This window comes from Chenopodium album, chromosome 11 (assembly GCF_948465745.1).
Source record: "Chenopodium album chromosome 11, dcCheAlbu1.1, whole genome shotgun sequence".
Taxonomy (NCBI): domain Eukaryota; kingdom Viridiplantae; phylum Streptophyta; class Magnoliopsida; order Caryophyllales; family Amaranthaceae; genus Chenopodium; species Chenopodium album.
Window position 1 is genome coordinate 51187591 of NC_137844.1, and position 15891 is coordinate 51203481.

At 36.6% G+C, this 15891-nt stretch overlaps 1 protein-coding gene across 2 annotated transcripts; it reads left to right on the forward strand.

The window, feature by feature from the left end:
• The first annotated feature begins 606 nt into the window (after nucleotides 1-606).
• Nucleotides 607-10619, forward strand: LOC145567702 (E3 ubiquitin-protein ligase At4g11680-like). 2 transcript variants are annotated; one of them, XM_081627057.1, is made up of 5 exons: nucleotides 607-1221; nucleotides 3205-3327; nucleotides 3430-3562; nucleotides 8183-8350; nucleotides 10222-10619. In XM_081627057.1, exons 1-5 carry the CDS (start codon nucleotides 785-787, stop codon nucleotides 10390-10392), a joined length of 1032 nt encoding a protein of 343 aa, XP_081483183.1. In that variant the 5' UTR covers nucleotides 607-784; the 3' UTR covers nucleotides 10393-10619. The 2 variants fall into 2 exon arrangements, with proteins under 2 accessions (XP_081483183.1, XP_081483184.1); XM_081627058.1 differs by having other exon boundaries at nucleotides 609-1221; nucleotides 8186-8350.
• The last annotated feature ends 5272 nt before the right edge of the window (nucleotides 10620-15891 follow it).

A 15891-nucleotide genomic window follows, 5' to 3' on the forward strand; every position in this document is an offset into this window, starting at 1 on the left:
TCACTCAAGTTAACGTCCTCCATCAAAAGCTTCAACCTCCATTAAAGCTATCTACTATCTCCTTCTTCCTCCTTCCATTGTCACCATAAGTACCGCCATTTTTAACAGCTCTGACATCAGCTTTCACCGACAAGGTCGACACCACCTTCCGTCAACAATGACGGCGACTTCGCCGCCAAATAAAAACGAAAACCCTATGAAAACGAGTGAAATTAATGGTATAGTCAACCCCAAAGAATAGGGGTAACCATAACCTCTATTGAAACTTGCTTTGAGCTTGATTTTGTTTAGTGAATTTCTCCATTGATGTTCTTCATTGTTGCCTCTCCTTCAATTTACACCGTAAGCCTGAAAATATACTGTTAAATTTTTTTTACAGTTAAAATGACATAAGAGTCCCTACTCAAATGCATAAAATGACGTATATACCTATAAATAAACAAATTTTGTTTATGATGAAGATAAACTTGTATTTTCTAAAAAAAGAAAGGCGGCGCTTTCATAGTGCCCAAGATTAACAAACAAAGAATTGAAAATTTGCAATAAAGATCCAAATCACATAAATCACATTACACTTAACCCCCATCGTCGTCATCTACATGAATGCAACCCTATCCCCCGAACAATAGACCCCACCACACCAACCACCCAACCCAAAACTCCATCACTCGAACACTAAAACCCAAAAACCCTTTATTTCAAAATTTTAAATAAAAAAAAATAATAATTTAAGTGTCCCAGAAAATTCCACACTCCATCAAACGACACCGTTTCAAACCTCCAAATGTCAAGCCTCGATGCGACGCCGTTTCTGTCACCGGTAACCCCCGACCTACCGGCGACGATGAGAGCGCAAGGGCTCCGCCACGCAGCGCGGATGATACGGCGCGCAAGCGGCGGAAGAAGGTCGATGCGAGCTCCATCAATGGCGGTAAGAGAAACGGCGGCACAGGAGATCGAAGAGAGACAAATTGATTGGGCTTATTCTTCCCCTGTTGTTGCGCTTGATGCTGCTTGGAATTCCGCCTTTGTGTTAGCTGCTTCTGCTGCGCTTTTTCTCACTTGGTCGGATTCTCTTCGTCTTCCTCTTAGGGTTTGGATTGCTGGTTATGCTCTTCAGTGTCTTCTCCATGTTTTCTGTGTTTGTGTTGAGTTTCGCCGTCGGAGGAGGGTTCGGAATGCTGTTGAGCACGGCCGTGATGATTACTTTGAGGAATCCAGGTGATTATTTCTTAATTATGATTGTATTATCTGTTTGGAATTTAGGAAGCATTTGATTATTATAGTTGTCTTTTGGAGGTATGTGGTGAGATTACCATATGATGATGATCATATTTTTTAATGTGCACTAACTTTAGTTGTGAAATAAACTATAAGCTGAGAAATGTGTGGATGCTATTCATAACATATCGAGATTTTGTGCCTATATATTTACTATTTAGTAATTAGTAATTATGAGTCTACAATGGTATGTGTTTATTTCCTTTGTTTCACTAAAATTGCAAAGTTTGCAACACTTGCAAGAAACGTGGTTTTATAATCTATGTGATTATACAAAGAGTAAGTTTGGAACATACTTCCTTAATTCCTTTGACACATCTCATTTTTCATGTTTGCCAACGCACAATTTAAATGATTAATATTTCTAATCATCAATTTGTAAAAATTATGAAATGTTGATGGTGTGAAAATATATCTTGAGACGGGTTGCAAATATGAAAAGTGTTAATGTCCGAAAGTATCAAAGTGTTGCAATTTTAGTAAAATGGAGAAAGTATGATGCAAATTGTATTATCTGTATCATATTGGCCAATAAATTTTGAAAGAGAAGTTAAGTATGACGATGTTATTTTTAATCATTTCGGGCACATTTTTGTATTTTTTTTTCTTGATTTTCTTTCAAAATAATCCCTTGATTTGCATTAAATGTATATCTCCGAGATCAATTAGATGGAGCTCAGGTTATTTTTTTTTGGAGATTTTTTCCATTTGATGTAGGAGATCCACAAAGGACAATGATGTAAAACATATTTGGTTCTAATTCTTAGGTTTTGCCTTAAGCAATTAAGCTAGGTGGCATCCGCGTGTATGCGTGTATGTTAAGGGTTGTGAGATATGAATACTAGAAATTGTTCTAATTATATATTATGGCATAAGAGGAGCTGCTTCTTCTTTGAGAGTTAAGATTGTCTTTAGACCCTTGTAAAGCATCGCGAAAGAAATCTATGAGAGGAATGAATGTAGTGAGATGTGTGCTAGCTGCCAAGTTATACTATGTGGGAAGATAAACTAAAGAAAGGCTCTTTTTTTTTTTTTAAATATTTATTGATCTTTACTTTACTGTAATATTTTTACCGATTGACTATATTTTCTTGATTAAAACTGATTTTTGTTAAACAAATTAATTCTTTCATTTATTTCAAATTGAATTATACTAGGGTAATACTATATGCAGCCCTTAGGGCTGCGCATAAGCATTTAATATACTTCCTTTTTTAGTATTAAGTTGGGAATTTATCGACAATTCACGAGTAAATCGGTGTAATAAATGTTTATTTATTGTCTTTTCTTTCCATTTTTAGCTTCTTATATGTGGGCTGCATGTATCTTTTTCCATTATACTAATCAAAACTTTTATTTTTAAGCCCACCAAAACTGATTTTAACTGAATATATATTACTTGAGAAAGGAAGGTTCAAAACATGTGGACAAAGGTGTAAGGGATGTCCTGGCTCTAAATTTATGTGGATGTTTCGGCTTTGTACAATGGTGGAAGATGGATTTATGTATGTTGCCTGTCCACAGGGATTTTGTGACTTCGTTTAGACTTTTTTCTCACTATTGTCACTCTATGGACGTTGATTCTTAAATTCTGATCCTGTCAAATTGTATCTTCAATGGTGGTGATACATTTTTGAACAGAAAGAATACATTGACATTGAGCCAATAAGCCTGTGGCAGTAGTAAATTGACTAAATTCTGCTCAAATTTTTTTGATTTTCTTTTCCTTTATTATTTTCATACTTATAGAGGAAGATCTATTACACAACTGGACTTTAAGAGTTATTTACTTATTTTCTATAGTCATTGTACTATTCTTTATAGTTGATTTATTTTATTTTATTTTGGTAAGTGAGAGATTGGGTTATATTGGATTATTAAGCACTTTTAAAAAATGCACTTTGCTTGTGGTTTCTTTTGCAGTACCAAGATAAAGCATTTGGAATCTGCAAATACATTGTTTTCATTTATGTGGTGGATACTTGGATTTTATTGGATATGTGTGGGTGGCCAAGGCTTGCAGCAAGACTCCCCCACGCTTTACTGGTATGCTCTGGTTCAGATTCATTCTTTTGTTAGAGTTTGGAAATGAGGTGTTAAGTAATACTGAGTATGATATTTACTTTCACCTTGTGATGGAGCTTGCAGGCTTTGCATAGCATTCTTGGTTCTCGATCTGTTTTTTGTCATCTTCTGCGTGGCCCTGGCGTCTGTTATAGCTGCTGCAGTTTGTTGTTGCCTTCCATGTATTATTGCTATCTTATATGTTTTGGCAGATCGGGTAACTCTCTATCATGCTTTTTTCTTGTTCCTCAGTTTAGTTTTTACTTTACAAATGGCCTGCTTATTCCTTGATGTTAACACAAACTCCAATTCTTCTATTAGACTGTCTCATGGGAAGTTTGCGCGAGACATGCTCTTTGCAAAATAATTACCGGCATTATTAATTTTCTGCTTGATAAGGGGTGATATTTTGCATGTTTTGGGTGTATTGAAAGTTTTGGTACCTTTTCTTGATATTTATTGTTGTGTTAGTTGCTTATTTAGGGATGGAGGAAGAAGATTTTTGTGGATGACCACACGGAATAATCAAATTTGGTTCATGTAGCCGACCCCACTTATAGGATTAAGGCTTTGATTGATTGATTGTTAGTTGCTTATTTTCTTAAACACGACTCACATAAACCTTCCCCCAAGACAGGTGAATGAAAGACACTTCTAAAGAGCTTGATAGATTATCATTGTTTTCTAGCCAGAGCACCTTCAAAAGTTGCCATAAAGGCAAGCTGCCGAATTCAAGTGTTTGATTTTATTAGTAATTTACATTCCTGTGGCCTGTAAATATAGCTTTACTTCTTTAGGTGATCTTATTTGGTGATTGGATTGAGGGAAAGTATTCAAGGAGTATAGCAGGTCTCAAATTATGGAGGTTGCACATGAGTAGAGGTCAGGTGCTTGAACATAGAGTTATCAACCTCATTTTGGGGGTAGTTTATGATTAAAGGGGAGGGTTGTACCCTTATTTGTAGGTGATTGGCTTCTACTATCTCCTATATTGATTCTCCTCATGCTAAGCATACTTTTGATAACTAATGTGTTTTCATGACTATAATGTGACAGAACTTTTATCAAGCTTGTAGCTTGATTTTGTATCTTTCTCTCATCAAGTAAGTCTCTAAGTTTTCAATGGAGCATAGGAGCTCCGTCAGGATTATAACTGCCTCATTCTCAGTCTTAATTTGAGTGCTTTACTCTTATTTTCATATTTGGCCTCCTGTTTTTGTGACCCTGCAAGTACATATGGGAGTATACTCTGGTTACTCATGCTTGGCACCACCTCAAAATCCTTAGGTATTCCCATCTTGGTTGACATGTCACAATGTCCACAATAGCTACTTTCCAAGGATGAAGTGTCCCATGTTAAGCTGTTTTTTGTTACAAAGTAGCAGAAGCTTAGAATGTTTCTTTTTGCCTTTGAATTTTTTTCATAAATGGCTGCATGGTATTTTTATCTTTGCTTCTTGGCATTCTTGTTGCAAACTGTCCTAAACTAGGTCTAGGACTCTAGGCTGTCAATGGGCGGATATGTAAGAAGAGATAGGCTTGACTCTTGCTTGCAAAGTGTCTGGGACACTGTTGGGTATCAGTGCTGCTGTTTATTAAATTTGGCAAGCTGAAAGTGATGTATTTTGCAGAAAAGGGAGTTCTAGTGATTGGGAGCTGATTGCTCCTTGTGTGTTGGCTTTTGCTTTTATATATTATTAAGAGCTTCGACTGTGTAGGATAATGGATTAAGAGAGGGTGTAGAGCTCAGCACGGGAGATTGAGTTCCTCGTGAGGCTATGATTTGTTGTTAATTGTTTGAATATGATGTATACTTTGCTATTGTTCACTTTATTCAACATTCCCTTTCATAGATTATTATTAAAAAAAAATTATGATATTAGGGTGAATTATTGAAATCTATCCAAGGTGAAAAAACTTGGTGTATTTGTTTGCCAATGATATTGTAGTGGTGGATGATTTCAGAGTTGGTGTTAATGCCAAATTGGAGCAATGGAGACAAAAGTTAGAAACTTTGGAGTTTAGACTAAGTTATAGCTCGACTGCATGTAATGTAGTTTTAGCATTACAAGGAATTCAAATGGGGACTAGTAACATTGGATGTTAGGGATGTGCCATGAGTGAGTGTTTTAAATACCTTGGGCCTATTTTTTTGGAGGAATTAATTAAGATGTAACATGTAACCCACATGATTAAGTCTGATTGGCTCAAATAGAGGTATTGCGTGACTGAAGCATACTTTTGAAGTTAAAGGAATTTTTTATCAGCCGTCTATTGGACGAATGTTCTTATGTGGGCCAGAATGTTTAGGAAGGATCATATGAGGAAGATGAGATCATGAGAATAGTAGAGATGGGTATGTTGAGATGGATAAGTTGGAACACTTTAAAAGATAGAATTAGAAATGAAGATATTAGGAGGTAAGTTGGAGTTGCGGATATTGAAGGTAATATAAGGCAGGGGAGACCAAAGATATTTTGGATGGAAGGAGTTGAGGACATGTAGAAGCTGGGTTTGCAATTGCATATTGCTCGAGTAGAAGGGAATGGAAGGAAAGGATCATGGTTGGCATGTATTGGAGACAAATTTTGGTTAATGTAACTGATGCAATATTTTGGATTTAGGCTTTGATTGTTGTTATTGTATAATTTGAGGATGGACCTTTAAAGCATGGACAATGGTGACTTGATAAGGGCCCTGGCTCCTCTCTTCTTATGACTTTGGGATCTTATTGCAATGGTGACTTTTAGTCCACAGAGTTTCCTAGGCCGACTCCACAAAAAGGTTGGGTTAAGACAGGAATCAATCGGAATTAATGCGTGTCACTATGCAGGTTCCACTAATGTATTAGTGTCCAAATTGATCCATTTGTAGTTGTACCTGAATGCAAATTTTTTGTGGTTATTGTCTCAGATGGGGTTAACAAGTATTGATGTTAGATTGTGGATCCAACGAGCGGACCATTTAGGACATTCTATAATTAGGTCGAATGTGAAACAAACCTAAAACATATGCCTGATGAGCAAGTAATTAACACGCTTTTCTAGGTCAAAAAAGCCCTTGAACAATAGAACTATCAAGCCTTAAGTATGGTTTACTAACTAAAATAATAAACGAAAATTAAGAGTAACACCTACTAGAACATGGAAACTCCCACTGTGTGTGTAAAACTTATATCATGTAATAAGGTAAATATACTGCCATTTGTTATTCGTAAAACGTAATAGAATTTAGAAGTAGGACTTGACTTTCTTAAATACCTACGGTAATAAACTACAACTAGTAATTGTGAACTAATTTTATTTATTTATTTATTTTAGTTCTTTTTTTATCATCTAAAATGCTTGTTTGCCAACTTTTAGTTCATTGTCATTACATTAAATAAGTTTGGGTGAGAGTAGTACTAGGATGGGTGACCTGGGTAATCCGCGTGTTGCACCCCTTTTTTGCAAAACTTTAAAATTTTCTTGCCCACCTTATTTCCAAAACATGTGGTAAAAGCCTACTAGGATGGTAAGTGAGTGATGCTTTATCAACTGAGTCTCCGATCACCTTTAAAGCTTTTGGCCTCTTGCATCACTAATATCGAAATTTATGCCTCACAAATTAGCATTTGGAGCCAATATTTCATTCTTGTCATTACAATCACTGGATATTATTAAATTTCACTCATTTTCAGGACAAATCTCATCTGCAGTGACCGCCAAGAATACCCTGGTTGAAATTCTTAACCTGTTCCCTGTATTCCTGTACTAGAGATTTTTTACACACTGGTCCTATGTCATCTGGACAAGCTATGGGCTGATATAACTCATATAATGTTAAATTTTCAATTGAGTACTTCAAACGTTTGAGGTTGCTTGTTTTCTACGAACGTGCTGCCTTTGTTTTTTGTTTTTTTCCGCTTTGAAATCATCTATATAGTCCCGTTTCTGCCTCTGAGTAGCTACCATGTTGTGCCTACTCAGAAGTCCAAGTCTATGTACTTGCAAGATGTAGAGCCTTTTATAGTTCTCAACTCATGCTGAGTACCAAAGTCTAGAGCCTATGCCAATTGTATTCTGTAGCCTAAACTAGATGTCATGTTTCACACAATAGCTTCGACCATTTAATTTAAAGCAAGAATCTGCTAGGTTTCTTCTTATGTCCTATTTGAGGTAATCATAGGATGATAGGCCAAATGTGCAACGAATGCATTGAGCAACAGGAACAAGGGCTGGGTCACCTATGAGAGCAGAAGGAAGAAAGGACAGCAACAAGGACCATCAGGGAATGAGCCACCAAATCAGTGAGCTGCCTATGATTGCTGTGAAGGCTGGCAGTATCCTCTCCCAGTGTGACAGCTGCAATTTTGTCTCTCTCTCTTTTTGATGGTTGTGTACATATAAGTAAAGGGGGGGTAGGAGTGTGCTAGGTAGCTGGTAAATTTTAATTCCTAGAGTGTGGAGAGATGTACCCTCAAGGTACTAGAGAGAGAGAGAGTAGTGGCCTCAAGCCACCTTGTTTGCAAGACTCAACCTTTAATCAATGAAATAGCTGCCTACTTCCCTAAAAATCTCATCTTTTATTGCTTTCCTTTCAAATATTACAGCAGTGGTTAAGTGAAACGTTACAAAATGCTTAAAGTTGCTATGAATGTCTTTACTTAATTAGTGGATAACTTTTAATCGTGATATAATGGTTTTTGCTGTTGCTAATCATAAGATGATAGGCCAAATTCATGAACTAGAACTTTCTGCTATTGCTGCTGCTGGAATCTATTGCTGTTACTAGTTCACTTGGCATGTTCTTCTTTTCTATATATTCCCAATTGTGATAAATTTGCTGTGGTTTGAAGCAGGCAGGAGCATCCAAAGAAGATATTGATCTCCTAAAAAAATATACATTCCACAGGGATGATAGCAAGAATAAAAATGATGAGGAAACAGAAGAACCAAGTGGAGGGATAATGAAGGAGTGTGGAACAGAATGTCCTATTGAACGTACTCTTAATGCAGAAGATGCTGTATGTTTTATTATTAACATACCATTTCTATGTCATCTTACTTTCTATGTTATCTACTTGACATTCCTAGAATTTTTGTATGCTTATTTCCTAATTGCACACCAAAGGGTAAGTTTAACTTGTGATGTAAGAGTAATGCACCAACACAAGAGTCTTCCTTAGGCCCTTTTAGTAACTGCCACTGTAGGAACCATGCTGCTCCCAGGATCATGTTAAATCTCTGCTACAATTTTAAGTTCTTAACCAATCCTATGCTGTAGAGTGAAAGCTAAGTTTGTCAGTGCAAAGTTATAAAGATTGGGATTGTGGTAGTGTGTGTATGAACGTGTAAACTTAATAAGATATTAGTGACACTTGCCTTTTTGTTTTTTAAGATAAGATATTTTTGGAACAAAGTTTCTTCATCTGTTAGCTTTCCTTTAGTGACACTTGCCTTTTTGTTTTATAAGATAAGATAATTAGTTCAATGTCAAGTGAATTTTTCCTTCTATTTTTGGCTCGTTTTGGAATTAAATTTAACTGTCATCAAAATTATCTGGAGAGTGTTGGAAGGATTTGTCTCTGGTTTAAGAGGAATTAAGTAGTTGTTTTGTAATTCCAGAGAAGTCGGGTGATACGGTCCATACAGCAAATAGAGTGAGAGAGAGGTCATGGGGAGGTGTTTGGAATGAAAAATCAAGTAATTCGAGGGCGCACATATGATTGGGGAAGGAACCTTAGGGAAGGGCGTTTGTTTCTTAATGACACCAAGAGTGACAGTTTCTTAACAATATATGAATTACAGTTTGGCTGTCGAATTAAGTTATTTTTGTTCTGGTTTTGGATATGCTTTTGGGTGTCAATGAAGACTGTCTTCCTCGGCATATGTTTTCTAATTACATTGCTTTTTAGGATGGTTGGGGCAGGTCCACAGTGAACTATAGGTTCAAACTTTGGACTTACTGCAGAGTCAGAAGGTAGAAGGTTATATCTTGAACTGCAACTGTAATGGCTGAATGGGGAATTGCCTAAAGTTCTCATTAAAACTTTAATCGAAGGTCTGAAGAAATGCCGGTGGACTTAGGTATGGTGAAAAATTCTAGGTTGCTAGATAGTTAAGAATAAAGCACAAATGAAGTAGAGCAGAGGTGAGGATACCTTTCATAAAGTGAATCCCGGGTAGGAATCACAGAATTACAAAATTAGGTGCTTTGGAATCTGGAATTAGTGAAAGTGGCAGTCATTGGAAACATGAAGCACAAAGTTAGGTTTACATAAGATGGACACAGTAGGAAATGATGCCCCGATCTTTAGTGATTAGGTTCAGAGTAGTAAGATCAATTTGTTAAATAAAAAGAAGAAGACCTGAGAATTGGGGATAGGTGACCAAACACGACTTCACTCATAAAGCCTCGAAGGCTATAGAGTATGTACAGTTTGGTAGAGCTGTTTCAGCTCCTTCGTTGCCTTTTCAGTCGTATTTTTCTATTTCCTTCTGTTATCTCTTGATTTGTTTCCTTAATTTATTACCAGTTCATTGTTTACGTCAACCCTATCACTAGAACACATTTACTCATTTTCCGTTGTTATTATTGCTCTCTGTGGCTGTCTTAGTCATTATTCTAATCTGTTGGTGTAATCTTTTGGAAAGAATGTCTTTTTGTGGCCTTGTGGGAGTAATCTATCCCGTATTCTGCGTAGGTGATGTCTTCTTTGGCAGCCATCAAACCTTTTTTTTTTTTTTTTGAGAAGAGAAGAGAAGGCCAGGCCGTTATTGTTCTTGTTATTTGTTGCAATTATAGGCATTCCTTCAATGGATTTTAGCAATCTCTTGTTCATATATGAAATTTTAAATAAACCTATTGACTTAATGCAACTAAAATCTATGTCAGGAATGTTGCATTTGCTTATCTGCATATGAAGATGGCATTGAGCTTAGAGAGCTTCCTTGTGGTCACCATTTCCACAGCTCTTGTGTGGAGAAGTGGCTACATATCAACTCTACCTGCCCGCTTTGCAAGTATGATATATCGAAGCGTTACAGTCCAGATGGAGAAGTTTAGACTTTTTAGGAGTGAAGATTTTGTTATGCAATTCATAGCAATAGGTAAAGATGATGTATGTGTAAATAAATTTAAGTTTATATCTTCATATCTGCTTTTTATTTTTTTTATTTTTTTATTGATAGAATAAGCCTTGTGCCTGTAATCTCCCTACAATTCTACAAATATACCAAGTTTATGTTTTTTAAGGGTTTGTGTTGTAAATGAATTTTTTCATGTTTGCTAGATATGTAATGAGGAAATCCAAGTTATTCAACATGAGTAGCAAAATATGTTACTCAAAGGGGTACTATTGTAATATCTATACTACCATTCAACTTTTTCTCTCCTCACTCCTCTTCTACTTCAAGTCTTCGCCACCACAATCACCATGGTGTTGCACCCTGACCTCACATCTTCACCACCACAACCATCACAACCACTGAACACATTACAATAACCATCACCATCATCACTTCTTCGGCCATCTTTGAAAATTAATCTCAATTGAGGGAGCTTCAATAGAGGACATGGTCATTCCTTCCCTTTGGGGTTGACCATGCCCTTAATTTCACCCTTCATTTATAGGGTTTTCGTTTTGTTCCAATGTGGGTGGAGATCGGGGGAAGTGGGTGGAGATCGGGGAAGGTGGAGATGGGTGGAGATCGAGGAAGCTTTTGTTTTGTTCAGTCGCGGTGTTGTGGGCTTGAGAAAGGATGAAGAAGAGGAGGTCGACGGGGAAGAAGACCGGCTGTGATGGTGGTGGTTGAAGGAAGGAGGAAGAAGGATGAGTCTGCAACAAAAATAATTAAATGTTGTCAAATTTACAATTATTTACAATTTGTGTCATTTGAGTAACAAATGTTGTTACTCAAAATGAGTAACTGGGGCTAGCTCGTAATGAGATTGCTTCAATACCCATTTGAGCAACTTATCTTTGCTTATGTTATATCTTTGTTAAAATTTATCATTATGTTATAGTTGATTTAATATAAAAAATTTAGGTTTACCATTGATAATAAAATTTTAAAACATTTACCACTTAAAAAATTAAAAAGTTAGAGTTCATCAAATATAATTTCCCATATATATTTTCAATTATATAAGTCAAGGGAGGAGGTTGTGATGTCTTTTAAAATATCAGTTATACCATTTGGAGCATTTCTCATCCTCAACTAAGTTGAGGCATGAGAGACTCAACTAATGGCATTTGTGGAATTCCACATTTTGCCTCAGAAAAGATGTTGGAAAGGGTGTGGTCCCCCCCACTGAGCACACGTTTTGTAATTTTAAAAAAAAAAAAAAAATCCAAAAATTTTGAAAATAAAACCTATTTCAGAGGAGAGAGAAAACCAGTTAATAAAATTAAAAAACCGATTGAAGAGGATTGAGAGTGGGAGGCGAAAAAAAACCGCTAATTTGGAGTTGAAGTTCCAAATTTAAGCGTTGATTTGGGGTCGGATTGAAGAAAAACCAGGAGCATTCATCTGTGGGTTTGTGTAGCAGTGATTTTGTCTCTCTTTGTAATGTAAGTATGAACCCTAGTTTAATAATTTTCGAATGATATGTTGTTATTGTTTGATATTTGTATGAAATGTTGTTTATTGTTTGATATTTGGACTAATGTAGTAGTAGTATGTGCTTAAATTGTTGGGATGATTTTGTAAAAAGTTAGGGTTTGAATTTGTGTCCAATTTTTCGAATTTTATGGTTTTGCTTGAAATGATGGACCTTATTTGTATGAAATTGTGGTGGTTCTTTGAAATTGTTGCGGTGCAAATTGATATTTCTGAATTGTATGTGAAATTTACATTTCGAAAATTGTTATGGATTTGGTTTGAAATTGTGGTGGTTGTTGAATTGTATGTGAAACATGTTTGAAATTTACATGTTGCGAAATTTGTGAAATTTGTGAAATCTATGGCATTTATACTGTTGTGTTTGATGGGGTAAAGATTTTTGCTATTTTGGGTTGGGGAAGTTACATGCAGTTCAACTGATTTACTTGAAGTATGTGTATGTTTGCTTGAATTCCTGTTAGAATGTATTAGAAATTGGTTGAAATTGGTTGAAGATGAAAGTGTATTAGTAGTTGTACCAAAAGTTTAAATGTTTGATACCATTATGAATAGACTTGAGATGATACCATGTTGTACCTTGTTGGTAGTACTTATTTGGACGCATGTACCATTTTGAAGCATATTGATACTATTGAACTCATAGGTTTGATAATTCATGATGAATTAGGTAGGTATGTAGCTAAAAAGACTTTTTTTTTCCTCCAAAGTGTAGTAAATTGATTCAGGTTTTTTTGTTTGCATGTGGTGTAATGTAGTTAGTGATGTCGGAGCAGTTGAATGAGACTTCTGTAGGATGCAGAAGTAATTGGGGGGTATGTAGTTAGCCTGTGGTTGATTTCAGTCAATTTAAGCAGTATATATGTGTATGTAGAAGAAAAAATTGTATATATAACTGGCTGTTTGTTGTATGAATTTTGCAGTGTACTTTGAAGCAAATTATGAGGACCTAGAAGTGGTACGCCTGCTGCTTCATCTAGTAAACAAGCAGAGGAACAAGTTGAAAGCAAGAAAAGGAAGCTTAAAGCGCTTGTTGTCGAGGATGTCGATGAAGAAGGAAATGACTACGACGAAGTCTTTAGTGGTGATGATGATTCGGACGATGCAGACTATGAGGTGGATGCTGAGGAACATCAGTACGCAGAGGATGACCTGTTTGGTGGTGACTATGAGGTGGAGTCACAGTACTTTGTTACCGAGCACACTGATAAGAAGCGAAAACTCGTTTCACAGAGACCCTCTCAGAGAACCCCTCAGAGACCCCCTCAGAGACCCGCACAGAGACCACAAAGACCCCCACCACCCCCTCAGCCTAGAGTTGTGAGAAGAGTGCAGAGGCCTTTAGTGATTGAAGAACAAGATGCTACGATGGATGAGGTGAAGAGTTATTATGTCAATGAATTGTCCTGTTTACTGTCAGTTGTAGTTTATTTTTTTTGTTGATTATTTTGTTTGTGTTTATTTGTAGTATGTTGTTGGAGGACAAACGGGGCAATCGTTAGGTGAGACTGCCAGAAAAGAGGGCTGTTAGTTGCAACACAGCTGAGGAATTGCAGCTGGAAGGTAAAGTTTATGAACCATAGAAAGGAATAATCTGTTATTTATTTTTATATGCTGGAATTGTGGTTTTTGACTTACAAAACTCCATTACATGCAAGAGAGACTGGTTTCCATTAATTTGCCTGAATTACATGCAAGAGAATAGAAAGGAATAATGTCTGTCCTTGTTAGATATGACATAATGACATCCTAATGATTATTGAAATTAAAAGTAGATAAGTATATGAGATATGATGTATGATTGTGGCAGAATGACATGCTCACTTACCTTGCATATTGCCTCCTGGTTACTTAATGTGTGTAACAATTTTTTGTGCCTATGGTGGGGGTTGGATTTTGAAAGTGGTATATGTGCTCTTTCAGAAAACTTAGGTTTGTAAGGTGTTTCCTTTGCTAGAATGTAGATTGCATGAATTATGTGTCCAAATTTATTATAAAAGGAAATGTAGCTTTACTTTTTCTTTGAATAATTGATTTTGCCTCTGGCAACCTTTGCAAATGTCTCCAAACCTTTGCTTTGATAACTTGTTGATGTTACTGGTACTTGATATTTGCTTTGATGGTTCAATTTTAGTGTGGATACCTGTTGTAGTATTGTTTAGTTTTCTTTGTATATCATCTATGGTTATTATACCATCCTGATACTTGATAGTATGCATTAGTTTTGCTATAGGATACCATCCACAGCTGTTGTCATACCAGCAAGATAGTAGATGGTATACCATTTTGATAGTAGAAGGCCCTAGTTATAGTTTTACTTTGTCACAAAAACTGATTTACTGAATGCTGAATGCAATTAATGCATGGTTTTGATTCTTTGTGAATGTTATATGCATTTAGGGTGCTCCTATATTTGTTGAACTTTGTATGTTGCTCCTATATTTGTTGAAATTTGTATGTTGCTGTCGTGTTGTGTAAACATAAACTTAGTCTTTTGAAACTGTAAATTTTGAAATTGTTGCAGCCAGCAAACTTTAATTGTCGTGTGAGTGCGTTTGTTGATCTCATCAAGGCGATGAAAATAGATGAGAAGAAAATAGAGTTGCTGCAAGATTGTGGGTTTGGGACTTTGGTGAATCTGCCTTCAACCAAGATTGATAGGAGATTCTGTTACTGGCTCATGGCAAGGATTGATCCCGAGAAGAAGGTTCTCACTGCGGGAGATGGTAGGGAGCTACCGTTGTGCCCTGAGCAGTGGAGGTGCATTTTTGGCCTTCCTCGGGGTACAAACCAAGTTCCTGTTAAAGTGACAAATGCTGTCATGCAAGGGAGGGTTGACGCCATAGTTAGCCACTATGGTGAGGTGAAGCCAGATGGTTCATGTCACATTAAGATCCAGCAGGCAGTTGATGAGCTCCCTTTAATGCCGATTAACACTGAGAATGACAAGGATGAGTTCATGAAGGCGTTCTTGGTAGCGATGCTGGGACTACTCTTATGTCCGACAACCAATGGCCAGAGCCTAGCTACATCATTACTGCCCGCTGTTTCAATAGGGGATGGTGCGCAGTATTTTGATTGGTGTGCATGTGCACACAGTTGGTTGATGACTTGTGTGAGAGATTTTAGGAAGAGGCTTAACAAGAGAGGGTTTTCTGCTGGTGGTGGTGGATGTGTGTTATTCCTCCAGGTATTAGGGTAGATAAGTGAATTGTAAAACCTCTCCCTTGTTTTTATATTGTTGTTTAAATGTGCATTTTTTTTTTTTGCAGATATTTTACTTGGACCACCTTGCGTTGCCTCCTTTGAGTTGGGGCCATTTTCCTAGAGCGGAGGTGTGGACTGAGAAGAAGTTTATTGCTGCAATCCAAGTAGATTTGCTCCCATCACTCAACTATGGGAAAGTGAAGGTGGTGAATGTGTTGTATATTGAATTTGTTGCAATTGTGTTGTCTGAGCAATCTGTTTACTATGTTTTTTGTGAATTCATTGTAGACTGTTGATGTAGCATATGGGGAACGACATCCATTGGTTGGAAGAGACTCATGCCAGCCGCTAGAAGTTCGTGTTGCCGATGAGGTAAACTTTGTTGCTGTCTTTGGTTATAGAGTATGATAGTTCTTTGTGTAAGTGTATACATATTTCTGACTTGAGCATGTTTACTAAGTGTAACTGTGTAAGTTTTGTGATAGTAGTCTGTTAGTTATAGACATACGAGTGTGATTGTATATACCATTAACTTACACATGCATGATGACTACTGTAATTAAAATGAATGAGTAGTCTCTTTCTTGAATCATATCTTGAAGGGCAATATCTTTAAATCTGGTTTCGTTGAAGGAGATTGATAACGTGACAATAATCATCTCAATTTTGGTTTAGAACGAGAACAAGAATTATTCTTTGGTTAGAATCTTGGTTGGAGTGGATTTCAGTACTTTAG

Coding starts and splice junctions, on each gene's coding strand:
- LOC145567702 (XM_081627057.1), top strand. CDS start 785: ATGTCAAGCCTCGATGCGACGCCGTTTCTGTCACCGGTAACCCCCGAC. Junction 1,222..3,204: donor GATTACTTTGAGGAATCCAG/GTGATTATTTCT, acceptor TTTCTTTTGCAG/TACCAAGATAAAGCATTTGG. Junction 3,563..8,182: donor TATATGTTTTGGCAGATCGG/GTAACTCTCTAT, acceptor TGTGGTTTGAAG/CAGGCAGGAGCATCCAAAGA.